Raw genomic sequence first — 26,702 nt, 5'->3', positions numbered from 1 at the left:
ATGATCACTAACTGCCTGAATCTGACATATATTCTCTCACACACACACACACAGACACATTCTTAAAGAGGTTTACTGAGCATGACGGTTGTGTAGTCTTTAAGGAATGCTTAAGTACATTAAACATTAACAGCTTTAATTAGTTGCTGTTTGTTTGCTTGGTAAATCATCACTGGTATAGAGAGATGTGCTGGTACTTTACTAAATTAACATGTGCAACATCTTCACCAGACGGACCATAATACAGGTAAAAAATCCCAAGGATGGACCTGAGCCAAATCTACAGATCAGAAGATTAGGTTTTATTATCTGTACATCCTGTCCAGCACATGTTGAGTTCAGACTCACACCCTTTTATGGTCAGTAGAATGACATCATGTCATGTTCCTAATAATCATGGAGCTGATGAAGCGGATGTTGGTGGTCACTCAATGATACCAGTGTGGAAATACTGTGGTTTGGTGCATCTGTGGAAGCTGTCCATGTGCAAACGTCTGAGACCAGCTTGAATGATCAAATAATCATCATAAATTAATAGCAGAAGCATTTTCACTAGTGTTTTACAGTCATGGCCAAAAATATCGGCACCCTTGGTAAATATGATCAAAGAAGGCTGTGAAAATTAATCTGCATTGTTAATCCTTTTGATCTTTCATTTTAAAAATTCACAAAAATCTAACCTTTCATTGGATAATACAAATTTAATTGGGGGAAATATCATTATGAAATAAATGTTTTTGACACAATTATTGGCACCCCTAGAAATTCTTATGAGTAAAATATCTCTGAAGTATATTCCCATTCATGTTCACAATTTTGAGCACTCCAGAGTGATTATGAACATTGAATTATCCAGCCATGGCTTCCTGTTTCACAGAAATATAAATAGGAGGGAAAACAAAGCCCAAATTCCCTTAATCATCCATCACAATGAGAAAAACCAAAGAATATATTTCTGATGTGCAGCAAAAGATAATTGAGCTTCACAAATTAGTGAAGAGGCTTTAAGAAAAGAGCTAGAGCACTGGAAAGTCCCATTTCCACCATCAGGGCAATAATTAATCATTTCCAATCAACATAAAATGTTACGAATCTGCCTGGAAGAGGACGTGTGTCTATATCGTCCTAATGCACGGTGAGGAGGAGAGTTTGAGTGGCTAAAGACTCTCCAAGGACCACAGCTGGAGAATTGCAGAAAAATAGTTGAGTCTTGGGGTCAGAAAACCTTGAAAAAAATTATCAAACAGCCCCTACATCAGCACATGTTGTTTGAGAGGGTTTCAAGAAAAATTCTCCTAGCTCATCCAAAAACAAACTCCAGCATATTCAGTTTTCAGACACGACTGGAACTTCAAATGGGGCTGGCTTCTATGGTCAGATGAAACTAAAAAATGAGCTTTTTAGCAGCAAACACTCAAGATGGGTTTGGTGAACACAGGGATAAAAAGTACCCCATGTGTACAATGAAATATACTGCTGTATTTGTGATGTTGTGGGCCTATATTTCTGCTGGAGGTCCTGGACATCTTGTTCAGACACATGGCATCATGGATTCTATCAAATACCAACAGATAAAAAATCAACAAGTGACTGACTCTGTTAGAAATCTTGGTAACACTTTATTTTACATCTATTTACATCTATTAGTTGCTTATTAGCATGCATATTACTAGAACATTAGCCATGAGTGCTAATTAAGCACATATTAATGCCTTATTCTACATGACCTTATTCTACATCCCTAATCCTACCCAACACCTAAACTTAACAACTACCTTACTAACTATTAATAAGCAGCAAATTAAGAATTTATTGAGGGAAAAGTCGTAGTTAATAGTTAACAAGTGTTACTGATTCTAAAGTGTGACCGAAATCTTATAAAGGGCCATGTTTGGATCTTCTAATCGTACAATAATCCAGACACAAACCTCAAAAACAACACAAAAATGGGTCACTGAGCACAAAACCAAGCTTCTGCTGGCCATTCCAGTCCTCTGACCTGAACCCTGTAGAAAATGAGTGAGGTGAACTGAAGAGAAGAAGCTGTGAATCTGAAGGATCTGGAGCGATTCTGGATGAAGGAATGGTCTCTGATCTCTTGTCAGGTGTTCTCTAACCTCATCAGGCATTATAGGAGAACATTTAGAGCTGTTAAACTGGCAAATAGAGGTTTCAAAAAGTATTGAATAAAAGGGTGCCATTAATTGTGGCCAATGTGTATTAGAGAAAAACATTTATTTCATAATTATATTTCCCCCCATTTTAAATTCTTATTATCCAATGAAAGGTTAGATTTTTGATAATTTTTTTAATAAAAGATCAAAAGGATTAACAATGCAGATTAATTTTCACAGCCGCCTTTGATCATGTTTACCAAGGGTGCCGATATTTTTGGCCATGACTGTAAGTCATTGCAGTTAAAGACTCTTGACGTGATGTCATTGAGTTTACTAAATGCAGTGCATCATGTTCACTTACTCACCTGATTGCACTGGTTTCTCTCTTTTTCCGATTTCCGCATTATGTCACCGCTCGTCATGAGATGTCGAGTGAACTAAAGGAAGTGAAATAGGAAATGGGCAAAATACAATTCAAGTGCTGTCTTTTTGATTTCCTCTCTGAATTTCACTTTAGTATGACGTAATTCTTTATTAGTCACAGAGACACTCATGCATTTATCATCTGTCATTTATCATTCATTTATTACTTTATGCTTGTAAACTCACATTAGGCTCCAAGGATCTAAATTTATATTGCTATGCTGTTTTGTGTTCATCTGCTTCTCCCATTTGCTTTTTTTTTTTACATTGACTATTACTCTAGACTAATACAATCAGATACAACAATAATTTACCATACCATGATAATTACATTCACTTTAATGATAGGAGGAGACTGGATGCTTTCAACTGATTTCCTGTTCAACTGTCACCAGCAGAGGTCAAACTATTTAAAATATAATGAATTAAGCTACAAACTCGCTTATAATGCACTGTTTTCATCTAACATGTATTTTGAGGTGCTGCTCGTCATATTAATAGATTGTTTTCAGTAGTTAGCAGTAAACCAGTTACCTCACCTGAATATGTTCGTAGATTTGTGTGGAATCTTATCTTTGGAATATAAATATAGATGTTTTATTTGTAAACATTATACTTTTTGCTTATTTCAGTTAATGTAATAAAACTAGCAAACTAACTAATAGTACTGACAGCGTCGTGTACACGTGGGTGAAGGCACGAGGAACAGACAAACCGAATCAATTTAGTGAGTCATTTACACTGGAACCGCTCTGATTGATTCAAACTCGTGACTTTGATCATTCAGTTCAAGCAACTCACGAGAAAAACAGATCAAAAGAGCCATTTCGAATTTAGACATCGCTTGTAAAGATTTTATAAAGCACATATAGTGATGGGTGAAACGTAGCTTTTCAAAACTCTATTGAACTATTGCGTCACAAAATGATTCACTGTTTCGAAGCGCTTCAATCGGACCACGTTTCACAAATCATTTGATTCAGATTGGGACTTCACAGTGCATATCACAAATCATTTGATTCAGATTGGGACTTCACAGTGCATATCACAAATCATTTGATTCAGATTGGGACTTTGGACTGGGTTCATGAATCATTTGATTCAGATTGGGACTTTGGACTGGGTTCATGAATCATTTGATTCAGATTGGGACTTTGGACTGGGTTCATGAATCATTTGATTCAGATTGGGACTTTGGACTGGGTTCATGAATCATTTGATTCAGATTGGGACTTTGGACTGGGTTCATGAATCATTTTGCCAATCTTTTGATTCAGATCGGAAATTTGGAGCGCGTATAGCAAATCTTTTTTTCTGATTTCTTTTTTATTAAACAGTACAAAATATCAGGCAGTAGAGTTATAAAAACCAAACAGAAAAAACAAAGAACGAATAAATACATAAATAGAAATCCCTTAAAAAAAACTGGTTTTACTATAGTAAAAGTGTAGTAACCACAAATACCATGGCTAAACTATGGTTAATTTGTAGTTACCATAGTTTAACTACAGTAACCATTTTTTTCACCTTAAGAAAACATAACAGCTTTGGATAGTTTCCATGTACGTGTCTAGATCAACTTTGAATAAAGAAAATAGATATTTAGAGCCAGTAATGTTTTGTTTATGTTTGTGAAATTTAGCTAGCAGTAAACACAAAGTTATATTTTCCTCAATCAAACAATCCAAAGAAAACATCTTTATAACAGAAAGAAAAGTCACTTACAAAATGAAATTGGATGAACATGAAAAAAATCTGCCCAAATTTCTCTGTGTGGGTACATTACCAAAACAAGTGAATGAATCTTCCTCAGAAGAATGACAAAAACAGCAACTCCCTGCAAAGTCTGACTTCTTTTATAATTACATCCATAAGCTTTTTGCGAAATTTGGATTAACTCGTTAATCTGTTGCTTGACCTCCTTATATTTAAGGAGAAAACTATAGTTTCCAAAGTGGGACATCGCTATGCATGTCCCTACCAATATCCAGCGACTACTAAACTGTCCCTAGCAATAATGACTGTAGTCTGCCGTTATGTCCTCACCAATGCCAAAACCAAACCCTAAACCCTTGGATCATTACCACGTTTTGTGGCCGCATCAGAATACCATGGTATTATCATCTGATCCCATCAATGTTCTATGGTACTGTTATTTTTAACTATGAATTTGCTTTTTGTCTGTGATGTTTCCTAACATGTGTTGGTATATCTGTGTGTGTGTGTGTGTGTGTGTGTGCAGGAAAGTGCCATTCAGATCGCTATCAAACAGTGCCGACAAGAGCTCAGCGCCAAGAATAAGGGCAGATGGAGTTTAGAGATTCAGATCATGAAGAGGTGAGTATATCCTGTTCAGAATCAATTTCCTGTTTTCTGCCACCAGTAGGTCACTACAGTTCTCACACACACACACACACGCACCCGAAGAGGCGTTTACATGAAAGTCTGATCAGCGTCAGAGAGGCTGGAACGTGTACAATAAAAACTACTGGTGGTGGTGATGGCGCAGTGGATAAGACACATGCCTTTGGTGTGAGAGACCCGGGTTCGAATCCACTGTGAGACACCAATGTGTCCCTGAGCAAGACACTTAACCCCTAGTTGCTCCAGAGGCGTGCGACCTCTGACATATATAGCAATTGTAAGTCGCTTTGGATAAAAGCGTCAGCTAAATGAATAAATGTAAATGTAAACTACTGTTTTTGGTGCAAAAACTCTGTCAAGTAGACTTCCCGGTGATGGGACCCATTAACAGTAATTCTGGTAATAACTACATATTTTTTTTTTTTTTTTTTTTGGCTGAATCATGTTGGTTTTCACGTCACAGCTGATGCCTGTTTAAAGAGAAAGCACTATTTTCGTGGTATTTTTCCTTTTTCACCCACTGAATCTCTTCTGTTTACCATGTTTTAATGTGCAGTCCATTAAGCGACCACGCAATGCCTTCCGTTGTTATTCGGCTATTTATATATGTTTTTATGAACAAAAGCTCTGAGCAAAACAAAGAGGGATGAATTTATGACACCACAGTAGTAAAAAGTGACCCAGTCTTGCAGGCGCAGCATTGGTTTTCGCCGTCACAACACCTTCAGGCTCATCTTTAATTAGGAGAGAGTGCATCTCTGGTTTTTTCTGGAGGTTTTCCTCCTGTTAGTGGTTTAGGGGTGAGTTTGTTGTGGCCGTATTCATGTCCAGTTGTTTATTGGAAACTGCTTATTGTATTAAGGCATATTTGGGTGTGAACATGCAAACTATTATTGAATATTTTTGAAATATTGAGTTTCTTTGTACCATCTGTGCCAGATAATTTTGAGTTAAAGTGTTAGTTCAGCCAGAAATGAAAATGAAGTCATCCTTTACTCACCTTGGGGCCAGGTACATACACTTAGACTAGTTCTTAAGACACAGTCTTAAAGTAGAGGCTGTCTAACCAGCAGTTAGCCAAGGGGTAATTAGACCAATATTTTGTTGGTATGACTAAAAGAAAGAAATAGCGGCAAATTCCAGAAGATCTGGCCGAGGGGAGACTGCTCTCGGCAGGTTTGTGAGCACTGAACACCCACTGATGCCCCCTGAATTCAAACCGGTTCGATATGAACAGGTATATCGCCCAGCTATAGTGAAACAGTTGGAGTTCAGTCATCAATAGAATATCGCATGGCTGGAAAAGGCTTTTAGCCAGTCAGGAATGCGTTTCCCGAACGCATCATTAACCAGCTATGTATGTTCGCAGGATCCGTCATTACCAGCATAGTTCAATGATTCAGTGTTTCCCGAAAACATAGTTCAAATAAACATTCGCAAACAGCATCGCAATCTTATGTAGTTGGAACTACTGCTCTCGATCTGTGGTTAGAAGCGAAGTTACTTATTAGTAAGACATATGGACTTAAATAAATCATGCTCTTGGGCACAATAAGCAAGCAACCCTGCAGTACTATCTATATCTTCCATTCTATTTAAATATATACACATTTTAATCTATATATTTTAGCACATCCTCAGTAAGAATGACATGAGAGGGAACCTGCAATGAATCAAACATCAAATAAAGCAAAATCACAGGAAGCACAAAATAGTAGTTGAATCAGTTAATTAGCTGAAGTTATTGTGTGTGTGTGTATAATTTAAATATATTTAAAGTTCAAGGATCCACTGTTCTTTTTATTTATTTATTGATATTTAATTCAGTAAATGCATAATGTTTCCCGAGTCAGTGAGTAATTGTGGTAAATAATCATGCTCTAATATTGACCAAAATCATTTTGATTGATTTTTTTTACATATTCGAACAGTCTTGCTATATTTTATGTATTTTTTATATTTTAAATATTATATCATTATTATATAAAATATAAAAAATACATAAAATATAGCAAGATACCAATATATTTTAATTTTTATACCAATCTTTGGCATCTTCCAGTAGAAAAACAAGCACCATAGTACTTTGATATATTCCAAGTCACTGAATGATTACCATAGTCACGCATACGCACTGGTATTTATATTTAAAGATTATCATAGCATATGTCCTCAGTAATATTACTGTGTTCATTTTTATAGTTTTAGATTTTTTTAGATTCAGGACAATCCATACTAAATGTAATCTAGGCATTGTGAAAGAGTTAAATGGTGCACATAAACCTAGAGCTGTTTAATATGTATTTGAATAGTTAAAGTTCACTGAGTGTCAGAGTGTGAGTGTTTCCGTGATGTTCTGGATGGATTGTGCTAGTTAACCAGGCTGCAGTGGTTATGTGACAAGCGCGAGGGGTTCGGGGACGTGTTGGTTTTCTCAGATTTATAGCAGGCTGTCCCCAGACTTGGTCTGAGCCACAAACTTGGACTCAAACACATCTAGTAGAGCTCAGTGTATAAAGCCAAACCACAACGATCACACACACACACACACAGACGTTTTTGGGGAACACACCCAGGCCAACTGAGATTCTTTATTTCACACATTCAGTGATCCATCAACCCTTAATTATGATGATATCAGAGTTCAGTCTCAGAAATGACCTTCTGTTGGAGCTGCCCACCCTTTTTTGTGGAGGGAAAGGAATCCCATCATGTTTTCCAGGGTATTGGCTGTATTGGCAACAGCTCAGAAATAAACTGACGTCAAACCGGCACGCAGTCTGATTAAAGTCACCCGTCATGATAAATGAGCAGTGATTCTCAGAGCATGTTCACCGTAACCCTGTGAGCGCTCATGTAATGATAACATACCATTTGTGATGAATCTTTGCTGTGTGTGTCATAACTTTCTAATAAGGTTCAGAGCACTGGCTGGTGTAATGTTTGGTCATCCTGAACACTGGTTATTGTTGAGGAACCACACTGAAACATGGGTACACTGCAAAAAATGACTTCGTAGTACATTTTTATTGACTAGTTAAAATATCTATAATAAATGTATTAAATTAATTTTCTAACATATTTTCTTTAACTTGTTAGGTAATATCAATGATTTGGCTTTCAGATGCGTCTGAAATGACAAAAAACATGTACATATATTTAATTATTTGATCAAAATTATTGCTAGGGACAGTTTGGTAGTGGCTGGATACGTCCCTAGCGTCCCCCCCTAATTCTACGCCCCTGGGACATTCTACAATGACTAAAATTATCAGAATTCAGAATCAGAATTTTACCTTAATGCTACAATTTGTGTTTGCATGTGTCGAGTTTACAGAAATTGCCTTTAAAGTCACAATATAATGGAAGTTGTGACCGATCATTGGTTCCTGTACATGCGAGTAAACCAATTTTTGAAAAAGAAAATAATGGAATAATTAGAAAACCGATAGGATGAATTTCCATTTAAAGCCTACTTTAAATTTTGGAATTCAAAATTATTATGACTTCATTTTTGGCTAGGCACCAGGCACCCGTGACATGCTTGATTTGTGATGCACTAATCCCAGGTTTGCATACTATACAGTTTGTGAATTGAACTTCAGTTATTGAATTGACGGTGAACTTTTTTTTTTTTTGACCAGTAAGAGTTAATGTCTGTTGAAGATCTCCAGCACAGTAAGAGGTTTGTTTCTCCAAAGCATTGGCTTATAAATGAAGGAAATTAAAAAGTGTGACACATTTTCATAGTTTGGATGCTGAATCTTTTTTGAGATAAAGAAAAGCCAAAAAGATGCAATATAACATCTCCCCGTCTTTACTCAAGACCTAATATTTGTTATTACAGCAATTATGTCAGAATGTTTTCCTGTGAAGGTTAAGACGAGCTGTTTATGTTCTCAGATGATAGTTTTAGGTGTTGGCGCTGCAGTTATTCTGTTATGGTGCCTGGAATCCATCTGGTTTTACTCCTCTTTGTCCTGAGCGTGTGTTTTATAGGAAGTTCGTGCAGGGCAGGGCCGGCCAGCCGTCTGAATATTACAAACACATTTTTAATAATGACATTATGTAACCCAGATTATGAGAGGGTTGCATGTAAGTTGAGTTATCTGTTGCACATTATGATGAAACATCTCTCTTCTCGCAGGTTGAATCACATGAATGTGGTGGCAGCGAGAGACGTTCCAGAGGAGCTCCAGAAACTGGCCACGAATGACCTGCCATTACTGGCCATGGAGTACTGCCAGGGAGGAGACCTACGCAAGGTGTGGCACTTACAACATGCACTATGGTGATAGCCTGGGTTTCTGGACATGTAGCATAGTAATACCATAGTATATGAATATTCCAATAATTTAGTTGTAGAGCTGCACAATTAATCAAAATGCGATTTAAATAAATAAATATATGCACTGCACGTTTCAGAGTGAAGCATACACACAAGCAGCTCATTATCCGCAGGTGTCTCACTGCAACTCTGTTTAGTAAATTTAGCTTCAAACAAAATCCTTGTCTGCCTTTGAATTTGGCAACACAACATGCACCAACCACCTTCCCAAATTTGTCATAAGAAGTGCTTCTGAACAAGAGATGCTTTGAGGGTTCCCGATGTTTTACCATCAAAATAAAAGTTTGATTGGTTTAATGTTTGAATAGGAAGAAATTAAGACGGCCTTTTACAAATTTTACAGTTGTCATGTGAATAAAATTATTAATATTATTTTGTAAGTACTAATTTTAGAACATTTTAGTAAAATATGACAATGATATTTCTTTAGTTTTTATTTAATAATTGTTTTATTTTGATGTAATAATAATAATGCTTTTTATTATTATTTTACAGCCATATTGGTATAAACAGTTCTGCTCAAAAGTTTACATACCCCTTGCAGAATCTTGAAAATGTTAATAATTTTAACAATAAAAATGGCATGATATTTTTTGTTTAGTACAGGGATACACAATATTATCAGAACGTCATTGTGGTCACTCATGAAGTGAACTTTTGCCAGAATGGTGGTTAGATTCACTGTTTTGGATTGAATAAAAATCACAAACGTGGCACTTGTAAATTAAAGTTTTTAGGTACAGATTTATTCATTAATGTGTAAGATTTCTTTTCAAATGGATTGTGAAAACTTAAATACAAGAAGCTCTGAAAGAGACCATCTATAAATGTTAAATCTACAAATTTAAGGTTAAAACAGCATCTGTTTAAAGAAAAACAGCAGTGATTGATTTTATTATAGTTATTTTCAAAGCTTTCAACGCATTCTCATTATAAAAATAACTTTAATAATGGTTGTTTAGTTCAAACTAAGATTTTGCTCAAAACTAACCAAAATTGTAAATAATTTGTTTAAAATCTCTGACTTGGTGTTGTATCCAAGGATACTATTACAACTGTTTTTAGAAACAGTCATGGATCATTCAGGTAACAACAGAGTATTAGGACAGTGCTAAATAAATAAAAATAACATGCAGTTTTGTTGATCCCATTTTTGCGAATTTCCACATTTTTGCAGTTTCCGCAAGGACTTTTGAGCAAAACCGCAATCACAAACAAGCACAGCAAACCTGGATTTTTTTGCATTTTAAATTGCACTTGCAATCAGAAAAATCACTTAAATCATGCAGCTCCATTCAGTTGCATGTTTTTTATCAAAATAATCTCTGTTTTCAGTATCTGAACCTGCTTGAGAACTGCTGTGGCATGAGAGAAGCTGCTGTACTGACACTGATTCAAGATATATGTGAGTCTGCATACACCAGCCAATGGAAATCCAAAGTTATTCCCATCAGTCGCAACACATCCAGCAGTTTAACTCAGGTTTTCCAGCACAGTTGACCTTCAGCACGTGAACAGGTCAACACATGTGAGCTGAATGCCTGTGCGGTGGCAACATCTGTTTACATTTCTGCTGAAGCTGAGTTTGTGTTGGATCTGGTCTTGTAAATGTCAGAATATAAACCGAATCAAATATTTGACCCAGATTTTTAGCTGAAAGTGCTGGAGAGTATGAATCAGACCAATCAGATGTCTACACACACAAACTCACAGCACCCAAGAGAAGCAGTCTGACGTTATACGGTGTAAGACGTTTTTAGCAAGAAAAGGAGAAACAAAGCACATCGGAAATGGTGTGGGAGCTTAGTCCCAGACTAAAATGCATGCAATATCTTGCTCTGACATATCTTAAAACATGTCAGTGTCATTGTTCTGTCAAGATGCACACCTTAATGTTTTCCTCTAAGGCATTTTTTGTAAAAGTTGCTTAAATATCTTAATTTATCTAAGGCCTAGTCCTGGCTTAAGCTAAACCCTGTTTGTGGAACCGGGCCATAGACTTAAAAAAGATGGCGATTCTGTCATCATTTATTCACTGTCATGTCATCGCAAACCTGTATGACTTGATTTTCTATGGAGATGTTTAGCTTAATTTAACCATCATCTGTGCTTCAGACACTTCTCCTAGAACACCTCAGTAGAAACTGAGTCAATAGTTGTCATACAGTAAGAGTATACAGGTATAAGTGAATTTGGAGCAGCTCAGATCATTTGATGAGTTCATATTGAGACTTTTGATGGCAGATGTTGATGTTTTGGCAAATCTGAGCACAAGTTGAGATTAAAAACTAGTGCTGTCAAACGATTAATCGCATCCAAAATAAAAGTTTTTGTTTACATAATATATATGTGTGTACGGTGTATATTTAAATATATATGAACAGTTTTATTTTCAAAAATCATGTTTTTATTATGTTATCATGTTTTTGTGTTAGTTAGCTGTTTTTCAGTTATGTTTTAACCTAGTCAAAAAGAAAAAATTGAGATTAATTGCAATGCACAATGAAAAACATGAAAAAATGAAATCTTCATATATAAATAATATATATAAAATACACACACATGCATGAATATATTTATGAAAAATATGTATATATATTAAATATATTTATATATAATATACATTATATGAATATAAATGTACATGTAAATATTTTCATAATATATACTGTATGTGTGTGTATTTATAAACAGTACACACACATATATTATGTAAATAAAAACTTATTTTGGATGCGATTAATCATTTGACAGCACTAAAAAAGTAATACATGTAAAATACTAAGTATAGCTCAAATCTATTAACATATTTACTGACATCGCTCGGGACTTACTGATATAAAATTCATAATTAAACGTTATTTAGAGCACTACTTCTTGTGCACAACGCACATTTCTTAATATTAAGCCTAAAATGTGTTTTAATGTCACTATTCATGAGGATTGTATGATCTTTGAATAATATCGGTCTTTAAATGCAAGTGTACCTGAAGTATGCTTGCAATAATTCCACTTTAGCACAATCAAATATAGTATATTTTAAGTTGGACCTCAGCACTATATCTGCACAATTAATGTGCATTAAGTACAAAATTAGTTGTTCCGGTTTAGCAGACTGTAAGTATACCAGTTTAGCACACTAAAAGTATACAATTGCAGGGGGTTTTATTTCATTTTAGTGACGTGTTTCAAAAAGCAATTCGCGGAGACGGAGAAGACAAAGAGTGCACCCAGTTTGTTTTCTTTTTTTTCCAAAATCACAAAGTTTGTTGTAATCATGAGTGTACACACAAAAAAGTAGACACTTAACAGTTTCGAATGAGGGGGGAAAGTGCTGAGAAACAGGAACTTAGTTGCCAAATATTCTCATTTTCAGCATGCTGCACTTCTCATTTTGTGCTCCACTAAAGATTAAGAAAATCATACTGGTTTGTGTGTAATTGAACTGAACACTTTCACAAACCATGTGACATTATGGTGTTATTGTTGTAACATAAGTGCCGTTTAGTATCCAATGTGAGTGGATTCGCTTTGTTTACATTCAGTCCAGAACGATCGAGCTCAAACTGGATCTAAAGAAAGGTCACACATGCCGTTGTATACAACAACATGTCACCGTGCCGTACACAACCCTATGTTAACGTCACTGTGGTTTTTCCTGGTAAATCACAGTCATGTGAAAACCTGGATTTAGTCACCGGCCTCATCCTCTTCAGTTTCCGCTCTTCAGTCAAAACATTGCGGTTCTGAATGATTTCTGTGAACATAGTGCTTGTCTGTCAGTTGATGTGTAAGTCATGGCTCCAGTAATATGGACTGCTTTTGCTATGTGACCTTATTATTGAGTTTAATTGGAAGCCTTTAGAGAAATAATATGACTTTACTTGGAATTTCACTTTGGCAGTCAGTAAGAGTGCTGGCTTTGATTTAGTGAAGGAACAGTCCACCCAAAATGCCATTTTTGTTATCATTTACTCCCCCTTATGTTGATCCAAATCTGTACGGTTTTACTTCTGCAGAACACAAAAGTCATGGAAAAAACAAAAATCATTTTCAAGTTTGGCTATATGATGACATAATGTTAATTTTTGGGTGAACTATAAAATGGGAATATTATATCATTTGAAGTGAAGTGTGTGTAATTTTGTCAATGTTAGAGTTTAATATGCTGAGTCACTATAAATAAATCACTAGTTGTAGGACTTCCTAAAAAGTGCAGTGACACTGGTTTAATGGCGTATGTTGGGGTGAAACTATCAGTTTGTCTTTTGTTTTTACACAAAAATAAGACTCTTCCTCATCTTTTGGCAACAGTTTGAAGAAATCTTGCAGAGTAAGGTAGTTAAAATTAGTTGGCATTTTATATCAGGACAGACATTTGAAGGAAACACACACTACATTCTGGACCTGCACGAGTTGGCTAAACATTTGTGTCTAAAATTGAATTCATTATCTCATTAAAATGTAACTAATACATGAGCATTTGGGAAGGCCATATTTGAGTTGTTAATGAAGAATCTCTCTCTCTAGCCTCAGCACTGACGTACCTCCACGGGATGAGGATTATTCACAGAGACCTCAAACCAGAAAACATCGTCCTTCAGCAGGGAGAAAAACGGGTGAGTGCAGAGAGAAGTGGAAAAAACTGTCTGATTCATAACAATAATGTTTAATATATAAAATTGTCCTTTATTTTGCAGTAAATGTTTTCTAAAAGTATTTAGATGGCACTGTTTTTATACTTTTATTGCTAAATTAAAGATGCATTTCTTTTCCTGTAGTTGGTTCATAAGATCATAGATCTGGGTTACGCTAAAGAGCTGGACCAGAGCAGCCTGTGCACATCGTTTGTTGGGACGCTGCAGTATTTGGTGGGTACAACATTACATCTGTGCAAAATGCAAGACTTCTAATTGTTCAGACTCTCATCTGTACTGATATAAAGTCATTTCTTTCTCTCTGCTGCTGTCTGTGTGTCTCTCTCAGGCCCCTGAGCTGTTAGAACAGCAGAAGTACACGGTGGCGGTGGATTACTGGAGTTTTGGGACGCTGGTGTTTGAGTGCATCACTGGGTTCAGGCCTTTTCTACCAACCTGGCAACCCGTGCAATGGTATTTATGCCCTCAGCTGTCTGTGGCAGAATTTTTCACTGCAAGGCCTGATGTTTCACTATTAGATCGGTGGTTCTCAACCTTTTTGGACTCCAAGGCTCCCCATTGTCCACAAAATTCGCACCATGTAGGCTAATAATAGTTTTCATTTATGTATCTGCTGTAATTAATATTTTATTTAATTTTATTTCTGTTTTTTAATATTTGGAAATATTTATGCCAAAAATCATTAGGATATTAAATAAAGTTCCATGAAGATATTTTGTATATTTCCTACCATAAATATATCAAAACTTAATTTTTGATTAGTAATATGCATTGCTAAGAACTTCATTTGAACAACTTTAAAGGAGATTTTCTCAATATTTAGATTTTTTCGCACCCTCAGATTCCAGATTTTCTAATAGTTGTATCTCAGCCAAATATTGTCCGATCCTAACAAACCATACATCAATGGAGAGATTATTTATTCAGCTTTCAGATGATGTATAAATCTCAATTTCTAAAAATTATCCTTATGACTGGTTTTGTGGTCCAGGGTTGCATACATACATATATAAATACATATGCATATTTACATATATTTAATTATTTAGTCATTTAGACGCTTTTATCCAAAGCGACTTATAAATGAGGACATAAGAAGCAATCAAAACCAACAAAAGAGCAACAACGTGCAAGTGCTATTACAAGTCTCAGTTAGCCTAACGCAGTACAGATAATTATTATTATTATTATTATTATTTTAAATAAAAAGACATATAGATAAAATAAAATTAGAATAGAGAGTGCTTGGTAAACATTAATGCCTTGAATTTAATGCGAGCAGCTATTGGTAGCCAGTGCAAATTGATGAACAGAGGTGTGACGTGCGTTCTTTTCGGCTCATTAAAGATTAATCTTGCAGTGGCATTTTGGAGTAATTGTAAAGGTTTAATAGAATTGGCTGGAAGACCTGCCAAGAGAGCATTGCAATAGTCAAGTCTGGACAGAACAAGAGCCTGAACAAGGAGTTGTGTTGCATGTTCAGAGAGAAAGGGCCTGATCTTCTTAATATTGTATAATGCAAACCTGCAGGACCGGGCAGTTTTAGCGGGAAGCCGCTCTTGCAAGTCTTAGGGCTTCAACAACAAAAAGCAAGGCAGTTTCGGTCGAATGTCCACTTCTGAAGCCAGATTGGTTACTGTCCAGGAGGTTGTTCTGTGTGAGAAAGACAGAGACTTGGTTGAATACAACTCGTTCAAGTGTTTTTGCAATGAAAGGAAGAAGGGAAGCCGGTCTATAGTTCCCTAAAAGAGTTGGGTTAAGAGTGGGTTTTTTAAGAAGTGGAGTTATACGAGCCTGTTTAAATGCTGAGGGAAAAACACCAGTGTGAAGGGATGTGTTAACGATGTGAGTGAGTGCAGGTACGACTGCAGGAGAAATGGCTTGAAGGAGATGAGATGGAATAGGATCAAGCGGACCGGTAATAGGATGACTGGAAAGGATGAGTTTAGAGACCTCTGCCTCAGAGAGTGGAGAGAAGGATGTGAACGAGTGTATGTTTGCTGGTAAGATGTGTTTGATAGATTGTGGTGTGGAAAATTGTGCAGGGAGGTTTGTATTATTATTAATGAAGAATGTGGCAAAGTCATCAGCTGTTAGAGATGATGAAGGAGGGAGGAAAATGTTTTAAAGACCATGCAAGAGTTAGGTGAATTGTTAGTTTTGTCATGATAGTATGTGGAAACATTACATTCCACTTTTAGCAGTGGAAACATTAGCAGAGAAGTCAGAGAGGAGTGATCGATATAAATTAAGGCCAGTAGGATTTTGTGATTTTGAGTTTAGAACAATGTTTTTGGAGAACATCAGATAGCCAAGGGGCAGAAGGGGTGGTACGGGCCGGCTTGGAAGATAAGGGGCAGAAAGTATCTAAACAAGACGTCAGAGTGGAACAGGAAGTATCAGTAGCACCGTTAGCATCAAGAGAGGATGAAACCATAGCAGATAGCCGGGAGGGTGAGAGTGAACGCAAGTGGAGGGGTATGTGATGTGTCAGGAATCATGTCGAGATTAAGAGTGAGGAGGAAGTGATCTGAGGTGTGTAGTGGAGTAACCAGCACATGATCAGTGGAGCAGTGTCATGTGTAAATAAGGTCCAGTTGGTTGCCTGATTTGTGAGTAGCCGTAGTTAGCACTCTCTTGAGATCAAAAGACACAAGCAGAGTGTGGAAGTCTGCAGCCTGAGGTTTATCTAGGTGGATGTTGAAGTCTCCAAGTAAGACAAAGGGAGTACCATCCTCAGGAAAGGTTGAGAGCAATAAATCTAATTCTTCCACAAAGTTACCTAGTGATGCTGGAGGATGATAAACAACTACAAAATGGATTTTTAGAGGGAAGGTAATAGTAACCGAATGTGATTCAAAGGAGCTGTTGATACTCAGAGACGATAAAGGAGTAAATTTCTAATTATTAGAGATGAGCAGACCAGTACCTCTTCCAGTCAAACAGGGGCTGTGGGAAAAGGAGAAATTATTGTAGAGTGCTGCAGGTGTAACATTGTCTTCTGGTTTGATCCAGGTCTCTGTCAGGGCCATGAGGTTTAACCTTGAATGACTAGTAATGGAAGTAATGAAATCAGCTTTGTTGACAGCAGACTGACAATCCCAGAGACCAATAGAAAAAGAAAGTAATGTATTAGCAGACATAGGCAAAGTGCGCAGGTTGATAGGATTGCGCTGTCTACAGTGAGTGGTAGTGAAAGTATTGATCTGGAAACACATAGTAAGAATAGGTTATATAAACTAAAACAGAAGTGAAACAAGTAGTAGGAATGAAGATAATTAAAAATCGATACTTGTGTCCTTTGCCGGTGTCCCGTCCGGTGGAGTCGCACGGTACATCAGTCTTAACCATTTTTTATACCCGTCTAACAAATCACTATTTGAATTCAGCTGAACCCACTTTCCTGTTTATCACAACAAATGACCAAGCAAGTGCAGACACCGACAAGATACGCGATACAGTATGAGACCAAACGCGATTATATATATAAAACATACATATAAATCTATTTTTCTTTCTTTTGTGCTAATGTACCAGTGGTGGCATGTGTGTACTTGTGTTAAATCAGCCTTAGTGTGATCGGTTAAATTCAGTATCTATATGAATCCATGAGCAAGACTCGAAAGTCATGACCTGACAGCTTGAGCCAGAGTTCAGAAAAAAATCTTCATAAACCTCCATGAAACGCTATTGTTCTAATATTTGATGTTTGAGTAAAGATAATATTTCTGCTTCAACAGCTTGTTATTGCAGAGATTTCTGTACTGTGATTGGCCACGCTCCAGTATTCTCACCACATGGACTGTTTTTAAAACATAACCTCTGAGAACGTCGAACAATCAAGACTGACGCCAACGCTAAAGGGTGTGTGACAAAATAAATCCAGGTTCGCTTGAACTTTTATCACTCTTTTTTTTTCTCAGGCACAGCAAGCTGTTGCAGAAACAAGTGGATGATATTGTGGTTTACGAGGATCTGACGGGAGAAGTTCGATTCTCCAAACACCTCCCGAACCCTCACAACCTCAACAAGTGAGTTCCGCGGCCACATTAACAAGTGGATCTGCTATTAACAATGTGAAATGTTAGAGATTTTTTTTAAATATACATTCAATTCTGTTAAATGGCAATCTGTAATGTGAAACTGAATATTATGTAGAACAGGACTTGATTTTATCCATCAGTATTTGATTGGATCTTGAAAGCGGGCTGTGATCTTATTGGTTAATTTGATTTTTCCTCTCCCACTTGGTTACAGCAACAGAAAATGAATGGCTTAATTAAACAGAATTAAGTCACATTTATTTATATAGTACTTAATACAATTGCGTTAAAGCAGCTGATTGTAATAAACTAAATGTTGCAAAGTTATTCAGTTTCAGAAATTAGTCATTTTTTAGTATTAAAATTTTTATAATTACAACATCAATTTAAACTATAAAGCAGGTTTACAGTAAAATTACTTTTTAACGAATTTGACTGAATATTAAGTATCATTGATGTACTGTTATAAATTGTGTTAATATTTTTCGTTAAATTTTATTTTTATATTTTCACTTAGTCAAAGTTTTAATTATTTTGTTTTTGTAATTTTATTAGTTTTTTTTTTTTTTTGGAATATGTCTATATAGTTGATTAATTTTTATTTATTAGTTTTAGTTATTTTAGTACTTCAAGTTAAACTAAACACAAATTAGAAATATTGCTTTGGCAACTAGTTGAAATAAAATAAGGTTAGGGTTTTATATTTAATTGTTTTTTATAAAATCTCCTTTAAAGTTGTCCAAATGAAGTTTTTAGCAATGCATATTACTAATCAAAAATGAAGTTTCGATATATTTATGGTAAGAAATTTACAAAATATCTTGATGGAACATGATCTTTACTTAATATCCTAATGATTGTTGGCATAAAAGAAAAATTTATAATTTTGACCCATGCAATGTATTTTTGGCTATTGCTACAAATATACCTGTGCTGCTCATGACTGCTTCTGTGCTCACAAATTATAAGATTTTATTTAAAGATTACCAAGACAAACAATTTTTTAACTTGCACAGATTAATTGTTGACCTTAAGACTAGTAATGTGCACTAACAAAATAAAAAAATAAAACATTTTGATTTCATGCAGACTTTAACAAATTCATAATAAAAATGTAGCCCATGTAGTTAATCTAACTATAACTGTGTTTCAGGCTGTTAGCTGGTGAACTGGAGAGCTGGCTGCAAATGATGCTGCGATGGTCACCTAAAGAGCGAGGCAAAGATTTAAAAAAGCGGAGCCAAGACCAAGAGCCAAGAAGTCAGGACGGGGTCAAAGACTCAGAAGAGGACAGTAAAGAGAGCAGTTCAGAGGGGAGCAAAGACTCTCCGAAAGCTTCCTGTTTCTGCTTCGATGAATTAAGCCGCATTCTGAATCTAAAGGTAGATGAATCTCTCGTCAATGGAGCGATCACAGTGTCACATGCAATCATGTCTAATGCGATGGTCTCTGTCTCCTCAGCTGGTCCGCGTGCTCAACATGACCTCTGCTGAAATATTCACCTATTCGGTGCAGCCGCAGGAGGACGTGGCATCCCTGCAGGAGCGAATCACGCAGGACGCTCGCATTCCTCCGGCCAATCAGGAGCTGCTGCTGGAGGCGGGGCTTGCGCTCGAGCCGCACAACAGCGTCATGCAGTGTGCAATCGACTATAGCGTACGTGACAACATGACTATCTGTGAAAAAGTGCATAGTGTTTATAAACCAAACTTTTTTCATTTAAAAACATGAGATGCATTGGGATGGAAAAAAAAGTTTTTAAAAGTTGAACTTACTTTAATTTTACGTTGCTTTCTAAACATGCGGCTCTCTTGTGCGAGACGCGAGTGCAACGGTGATAGATGTCCCTCTAGAAAAATATGCATTCTGTGTGAAAACTTGACGTAAAAAAGATCTTCTGATGTTCTTTTTTTCTGCAATATTTTGAATGAACAACGTAGCAGCGCTGCATCTAGTGGGTTCAACTGGACAGGCTAACTACAACATTAAAAAGCAATGACACCTACATCATCATCGCATTTGTCATGCCACTGATAAAGCTGCCTGATGCACACCTAAAATTCAAATGTAATGTTTTTTGCATTCGAATGTGGATTTTTATTTTAAATTCGATGAATATTTTAAATTAGAATTTTTATTTGACAGTCCTAGGTGGAACAGCAGCTTTCTCAACTTCAAGCTGATTTAATTGGCCCGGTTTATTAGAGTGTTGGTATCATCCTGATTGTTTTGTGTTGTTTAGATGATGGACACTCGGCGGGCAGATGAGCCGCTGGTTTTCCTGTTTGACCGTTCCTGCTACAGCTACGAGCCTCAGTTTATGCCGCGTGTCCTTCCTGAGAACATCCGATTCGTCCGTGAGTTACTGTCTAAACTCAGAATTCAGAGAGAAAAAGTCAGAATTGTGAGATATAAACGCTTTCTATTATTTATATATATATGTATATATACATATATATATATATATATATATATAGTCATGGCCAAAAATATCAGCACCCTTGGTAAATATGATCAAAGAAGCCTGTGAAAATTCATCTGCATTGTTAATACTTTTGATCTTTTTTTTTTTTTATCACAAAAATCTAACCTTTCATTGGATAATAAAAATTTAAAATTGGGGGAAATATCATTATGAAATAAATGTTTTTCTCAAATACACGTTGGACACAATTATTGGCACCCCTAGAAATTCTTATGAGTAAAATATCTCTGAAGTATATTCCCATTCATATTCACAATTTTGAGCACTCCAGGGAGAATATGAACATGAAATTATCCAGCCATGGCTTCCTGTTTCACAGAAATATAAATAGGAGGGAAAACAAAGCCCAAATTCCCTTAATCATCCATCACAATGAGAAAAACCAAAGAATATATTTCTGATGTGCAGCAAAAGATAATTGAGGTTCACAAATTAGTGAAGTGGCTTTAAGAAAAGAGCTAGAGCAGTGAAAATTCCCATTTCCACCATCAGGGCAATAATTAAGAATTTCCAATCAACAGAAAATGTTACGAATCTGCCTGGAAGAGGACGTGTGTCTATATCGTCCTAATGCACGGTGAGAAGGAGAGTTTGAGTGGCTAAAGACTCTCCAAGGACCACAGCTGGAGAATTGCAGAAAATAGTTGGGTCTCAGGGTCAGAAAACCTTAAAAAAATAGTCAAACAGCACCTGCATCACCACGTGTTGTTTGGGAGGGTTTCAAGAAAAATTCTCCTAGTTCATCCACAAACAAACTCCAGCATATTCAGTTATCAGACACGACTGGAACTTCAAATGGGACTGGCTTCTACGGTCAGATGAAACTAAAAAATGAGCTTTTTAGCAGCAAACACTCAAGATGGGTTTGGTGAACACAGGGATAAAAAGTACCCCATGTGTACAATGAAATATACTGCTGTATTTGTGATGTTGTGGGCCTATATTTCTGCTGGAGGTCCTGGACATCTTGTTCAGACACATGGCATCATGGATTCTATCAAATACCAACAGATAAAAAATCAACAAGTGACTGACTCTGTTAGAAATCTTATAAAGGGCCATGTTTGGATCTTCCAACCGTACAATAATCCAGACACAAACCTCAAAAACAACACAAAAATGGGTCACTGAGCACAAAACCAAGCTTCTGCTGGCCATTCCAGTCCTCTGACCTGAACCCTGTAGAAAATGAGTGAGGTGAACTGAAGAGAAGAAGCTGTGAATCTGAAGGATCTGGAGTGATTCTGGATGAAGGAATGGTCTCTGATCTCTTGTCAGGTGTTCTCTAACCTCATCAGGCATTATAGGAGAACATTTAGAGCTGTTAAACTGGCAAATAGAGGTTTCAAAAAGTATTGAATAAAAGGGTGCCGTTAATTGTGGCCAATGTGTATTAGAGAAAACATTTCATAATGATATTTCCCCCCATTTTAAATTCTTATTATCCAATGAAAGGTTAGATTTTTTGTGAAGTTTTTAAATAAAAGATCAAAAGGATTAATAATGCAGATTAATTTTCACAGCCGCCTTTGATCATATTTACCAAGGGTGCCGATATTTTTGGCCATGACTGTATGTACTGTATATTAATATAATATAACACACAATAATATATATATTATATGGCAGAAACAGGCTTGTGTTAAAAAAGAATAATATAAATATTAAATAATAAAATAGAAAAAATTTATACTATAAAATATAAAAATACATAATAATAAAAAAAATATTTATTAAAGAATCAAAAAAAATTCGGATATTTTATCTGCCATGTTTTAGTCCAGATTAAAATGTAAAAATATTTATGCGCACACACATTTTTGAAAATTAATATTAAGGAGTTAAATATTTGGCATTGTTTCATAAACATAATAGTGAATACAATGTTTGAAAACATAAACATGGTCCGACTTCCTCTCTTTTCCGTGACGTGTGTGTCTGAAACAGAAAGTAGCACAGAATGTTTTGTTTAAAGGGAAGCTGCATTATTTCTGCTTTTCTCTAAGAGTGAATTTGCATGTTAAATATGAAATATGAAGGCCGCCTAAACTGATCTGTGTTTTGTGACGCAGAGAACGAGCCCAAGCGCTTGCTGGCCTACAGTTCCCAGAGACGCACGTGGGGTCAAGCGTGGCACACCATCCGTGCGCTGAAGGAGGACTGGCAGAGACTGCAGCAAGGACAGAAAGTCGCCATGTAAGACGAGAATCGCTCTGAATGAGCTAACGCTGAAGTGACAGGCTGTAAGTGACTCCTCTCTCTCTCGTCCAGCATGAGTCTCCTCAGACAAAACGGCACGCTGTCGAAGCAGAAGAACGAGATGGTGTCCATGCACCAGAGGTTAAGAGCCACGCTGGAGTTCTTCAGCACCAGTCTGCACATCGACATCGACAAATACCAGGAGCAGAGAGCGACGGGCATCGGTACCACACACCGTCAGAATCAAATACTAGTGCATACTGTGCAGTGCATACTGTAAATGCTTATTGTTGTTTAAAAATAGTGTGTCAGAGAATATTATAGATGTTTTACATGACCTCATGACGTTGCATGTTTCATTCAGTACGGGGCGTCCTATTATAATCTTAGAAATTAAAATGTTTTCTTAGTAACTGAATCTAATTTTACGTAAAAATATATTAACTTCTAATCAAACAATTAGCAAGGAAGATAGTCAAAACCACTTGATTATCAGTTATTAATTTATATCTGTTTATTTTATTATTGTTTTAAAAATCCCTTTATATCCTTTCCGATTAATTAATTAATTAATTATTTTTAAATAAGCACTTGATATCCTTTCCAAATAATATTTTCTTTTATTATAAGTATTATTAAAAAATAAGCACTTGATATCCTTTCCAAATAATTAATTTTATTTATTTATAATAAGTATTTTTTTTTTAATTAGCACTTGACATTCTTTCCAAATAATTAATTATTATTATTATTTTAAAAAAAGTATGTCTTATCCTTTCCAAATAATTAATATTTATTTATTATAAATATCTTTTTTTTTATTAGCAGTTGACATTATCTCCAAATAATTTATTATATTTATTAGTTTCCAGATAATTAACTTATTCATTTTATTTATCTATTTATTATTATTATTAAAAGCACTTAACATCCTGTCCTATTAATTAATTAATTTACTATTATTATTATTATTATTATAAAATAAGCACTTGACATCCTGTCCTATTAATTTGTCACTCTGGGAATGGCGGGTCAGTGCATTGCATTGTGGGATATAGCAGTACTAGATCATCTGGTTTTTCCAGATTCAATGTGAAAAATATCTGCATACTTAGATTGCATACGCAGTGTACATACTGCATATTGACGAAACAGTATGATAGGTATGAAATTCCACACATAACCAAACACAAGCGCTCAGTTTAGCACTGCTTTCAGAACAAGTGTACACTAAGTGTAGATTTGCTCATGCTGTGGCTGTTTACATGTTTTCCAGCCTCTGAAAAATTATTGAGTGTCTGGAGAGAAATGGAGCAAACAGCCCTGGACTGTGGACAGGTAAGAAGAGCGTGTGTGTGATTCCATATTGTCAGCCGTCCCAGGGATCATAGCTAATGTTTGTGCTGTTGTAAGCGTGTGTTTTAGCATTGTAATGTGTGTGTGTGTGTGTGTGTGTGTGTGTCAGACAGAAGACGTGAATAAGCTGGAGGAGGAGATGATGACCCTTCAAACTGATATCGTGGACCTGCAGAGACAGCCGTGGAGGAGTGGAGAGGCTTTAGAGACGCTGTAAATCAACACACACACACACACTCACACACACACACACACACACACACACGCATGTTGGGTTTCCATGTTTTATGGGGACATCCCATAGGCGTAATGGTTTTTAAAAATTATTGTAAATTATACATTTCTCTTTTATGACAAAAATCATTAGGATATTAAGTAAAGATCATGTTCCATGAAGACATTTAGTAAATTTCCTACTGTAAATATATCAAAACTTCATTTTTGATTAGTAATATGCATTGCTAAGAACTTCATTTGAACAACTTTAAAGGTGATTTTCTCAATATTTAGATTATTTTTCACACTCAGATTCCAGATTTTCTAATAGTTGTATCTCAAACAAATGTTGTCCAATCATACATACAAACCATACATCAATGGAAAGATGATTTATTTAGCTTTCAGATGATGTATAAATCTAAATTTCGAAAAATTGACCCTTGTGACTGGTTTTGTGGTCCAGTGTCATATATGATACAGTAGGATTTATTTTAACTCCTGAATATCTGTAAAAGACTCAGTGTCATGAACCTCATGAAGAAAGTGTGACTGTACTTGTCTTTGACTGAATTACCTGCATGTGCTCTCACTCACCTGTGTTGTGTTTTGCAGCGAGGTGAAGGCCATGGAGCTCTTCCGTAAACTGAGAGAGAAACCCAGAGGTAAGACATACGTTCTCATCTTCCTCAGGACGAACCGATCCGTCACGTGATCTGAAATCTCCTCGTGTCTCCAGAGCAGCGCAGTATGGGCGACTGTCAAGAAGTGATCAAACTGGTGGTTCAGGCCGTGCAGTTCTACGAGAGGAAGTTACGGGACTTTTACACACACCTGAGGTCAGCTTCTGTGTGATTTTTCATCAGATTTCATTACAAACATCTCAACATCTGGGTGTGATATGATATATAAGCTCTTGCTGTCTACATAGGAAGCTTCCTTTTTTTTCAACTTTGTTTTTTTTATTAATTTTCTTAAGAAACTCCCTTGAGCACTACAGAATATCAAATTATATAACATTATAAAGTTTCAGGCATTGTTCCAAACAAGTACAAGCTAGAAAGGCAGATCAGTGATCATAATAATTTTTTAAAATGTCTAAAATGTGCATGTGTGTGTGTGCAGTAAGACGATGGTGTGCCGTCAGAGGGTTCTGGAGCTGCTGCCGCGTGTGGAGGGGATGGTGAGTGCGATGGCCCGCAGCGAGAAACAACTGCTGCACCTGCAGGAGAAGAGACAGAAGGAGCTGTGGAACCTGCTCAAAGTGGCCTGTGTATGCTATTCATACTCCTCCTACAGCATGCATGTGTGCACATGCACAATGGCGTGTGCTTGACTTGAGCGTGTGTGTTTCAGAGTAAGGTTCGTAGTCCAGTGAGCGGCAGTCCAGATGGAGGACGAACTCCACCGGCCCCTGCACACCCGCTGATGTCCCACAGACCGTCTGACGTACCGCAAGCGTGAGTCCAGCTTCAGTGCATGAGACTCTGCGTTCATTTGCATGTTTCCATCATGAGTGTCTCTCTCTTGTGTGTGTTCAGAGACGAGTCTCAGCTTGTGATTGAGGAGAGCAAGATGTTTGAGGGCCGCCTACAAAGTTTAGTGCAAGACACCATTCAGGAAACAGAGACCAGCATGCAGGTAATTCATTTGAGAAATATAACTATTTGACTCATTTTGTAGAGTTGTTACTGAATTTTAAATGTGCTCACTCTCAGGCCATGCAAGATTAGGATGAGTTTGTTTCTTCATCAGGTTTGTAGAAATCTCAGCAATGGATGCTCTGCAGTGAATGGGTGCCGTCAGAATGAGAGTCCAAACAGCTGATAAATACATCACAATAATCCACACCACTCCAGTCCATCAGTTAACATCTTATAAACCCAAAAGCTGTGTGTTTGTAAGAAACAAATGCATTCTTAAGACGTTTTTAACTTTAAACCGTTGCTTTCGGCTAAAACACAAGTCCATAATCCATAATAACGCTTCCTTCTGTAAAAATGTCATCTGGTCAGGAGAGAAATCTGCATAGATCAAGCACCGTTTACAAGCCCTAACAGCTCTAAACAAATAAATGTGTGGATTTTGATGTGAGAGACAACAGGAGATGGACTTTTTCACTGGAGGAAGCCATATTATGTTTTATGGACTCATTTTTTATCCAGAAGCAGCGGTTTGAGATTAAAAACGCTTTAATGATGGATATGTTTCTTAGAAAAACACAGCTTTTCACTTCTCCAGATGTTAACTGATGGACTGGAGTGGTGTGGATTATTGTGATGTTTTTATCAGCTGTTTGGACTCTCATTCTGACGGCACCCATTCACTGCAGAGCATCCATCGCTGAGACACTGATGCAGTGATACATTTCTTGAAATTTGTTCTGATGAAGAAACAAATTCATCTACATCTTGGCTGGCCTGAGGATGAGCACATTGAGCAAATATTAATTTTTGAGTGAACTATTGGCCACAGGAAACATGTCCATAAAAC

At 36.5% G+C, this 26,702-nt stretch overlaps 2 protein-coding genes across 5 annotated transcripts in view; one reads left to right on the top strand and one right to left on the bottom strand.

Annotated features, from left to right (window-relative positions):
- LOC306849892 (uncharacterized protein) overlaps window positions 1-26,702 on the bottom strand; it is a gene marked incomplete at its 5' end in the record, with an annotated part of 704,045 nt that overhangs the window by 134,897 nt on the left and 542,446 nt on the right. The gene's annotated exons all lie outside the window — the stretch shown is intronic.
- Window positions 1-26,702, top strand: part of LOC306848859 (inhibitor of nuclear factor kappa-B kinase subunit beta-like) — a 38,834-nt gene that overhangs the window by 10,962 nt on the left and 1,170 nt on the right. For 3 of the 4 annotated variants that reach the window (XM_079383613.1, XM_079383614.1, XM_079383612.1), the window contains exons 3-21: window positions 4,783-4,877; window positions 9,052-9,169; window positions 10,588-10,657; window positions 13,783-13,871; window positions 14,034-14,123; window positions 14,239-14,363; window positions 17,834-17,941; window positions 19,107-19,335; window positions 19,415-19,609; window positions 20,196-20,310; window positions 22,511-22,634; window positions 22,710-22,861; window positions 23,914-23,975; window positions 24,103-24,206; window positions 24,825-24,874; window positions 24,949-25,048; window positions 25,335-25,482; window positions 25,566-25,669; window positions 25,751-25,850. In XM_079383613.1, coding sequence (XP_079239739.1) covers window positions 4,783-4,877; window positions 9,052-9,169; window positions 10,588-10,657; window positions 13,783-13,871; window positions 14,034-14,123; window positions 14,239-14,363; window positions 17,834-17,941; window positions 19,107-19,335; window positions 19,415-19,609; window positions 20,196-20,310; window positions 22,511-22,634; window positions 22,710-22,861; window positions 23,914-23,975; window positions 24,103-24,206; window positions 24,825-24,874; window positions 24,949-25,048; window positions 25,335-25,482; window positions 25,566-25,669; window positions 25,751-25,850 — 2,178 coding nt within the window. The remainder of the gene's footprint in view (window positions 1-4,782; window positions 4,878-9,051; window positions 9,170-10,587; window positions 10,658-13,782; window positions 13,872-14,033; window positions 14,124-14,238; window positions 14,364-17,833; window positions 17,942-19,106; window positions 19,336-19,414; window positions 19,610-20,195; window positions 20,311-22,510; window positions 22,635-22,709; window positions 22,862-23,913; window positions 23,976-24,102; window positions 24,207-24,824; window positions 24,875-24,948; window positions 25,049-25,334; window positions 25,483-25,565; window positions 25,670-25,750; window positions 25,851-26,702) is intronic. The other variant, XR_013782283.1, reaches the window with a different exon arrangement.

Source organism: Barbus barbus, assembly GCF_936440315.1.
Source record: "Barbus barbus genome assembly, chromosome: 29".
NCBI lineage: Eukaryota > Metazoa > Chordata > Actinopteri > Cypriniformes > Cyprinidae > Barbus > Barbus barbus.
This window is presented reverse-complemented; position numbering and strand designations above follow the sequence as displayed.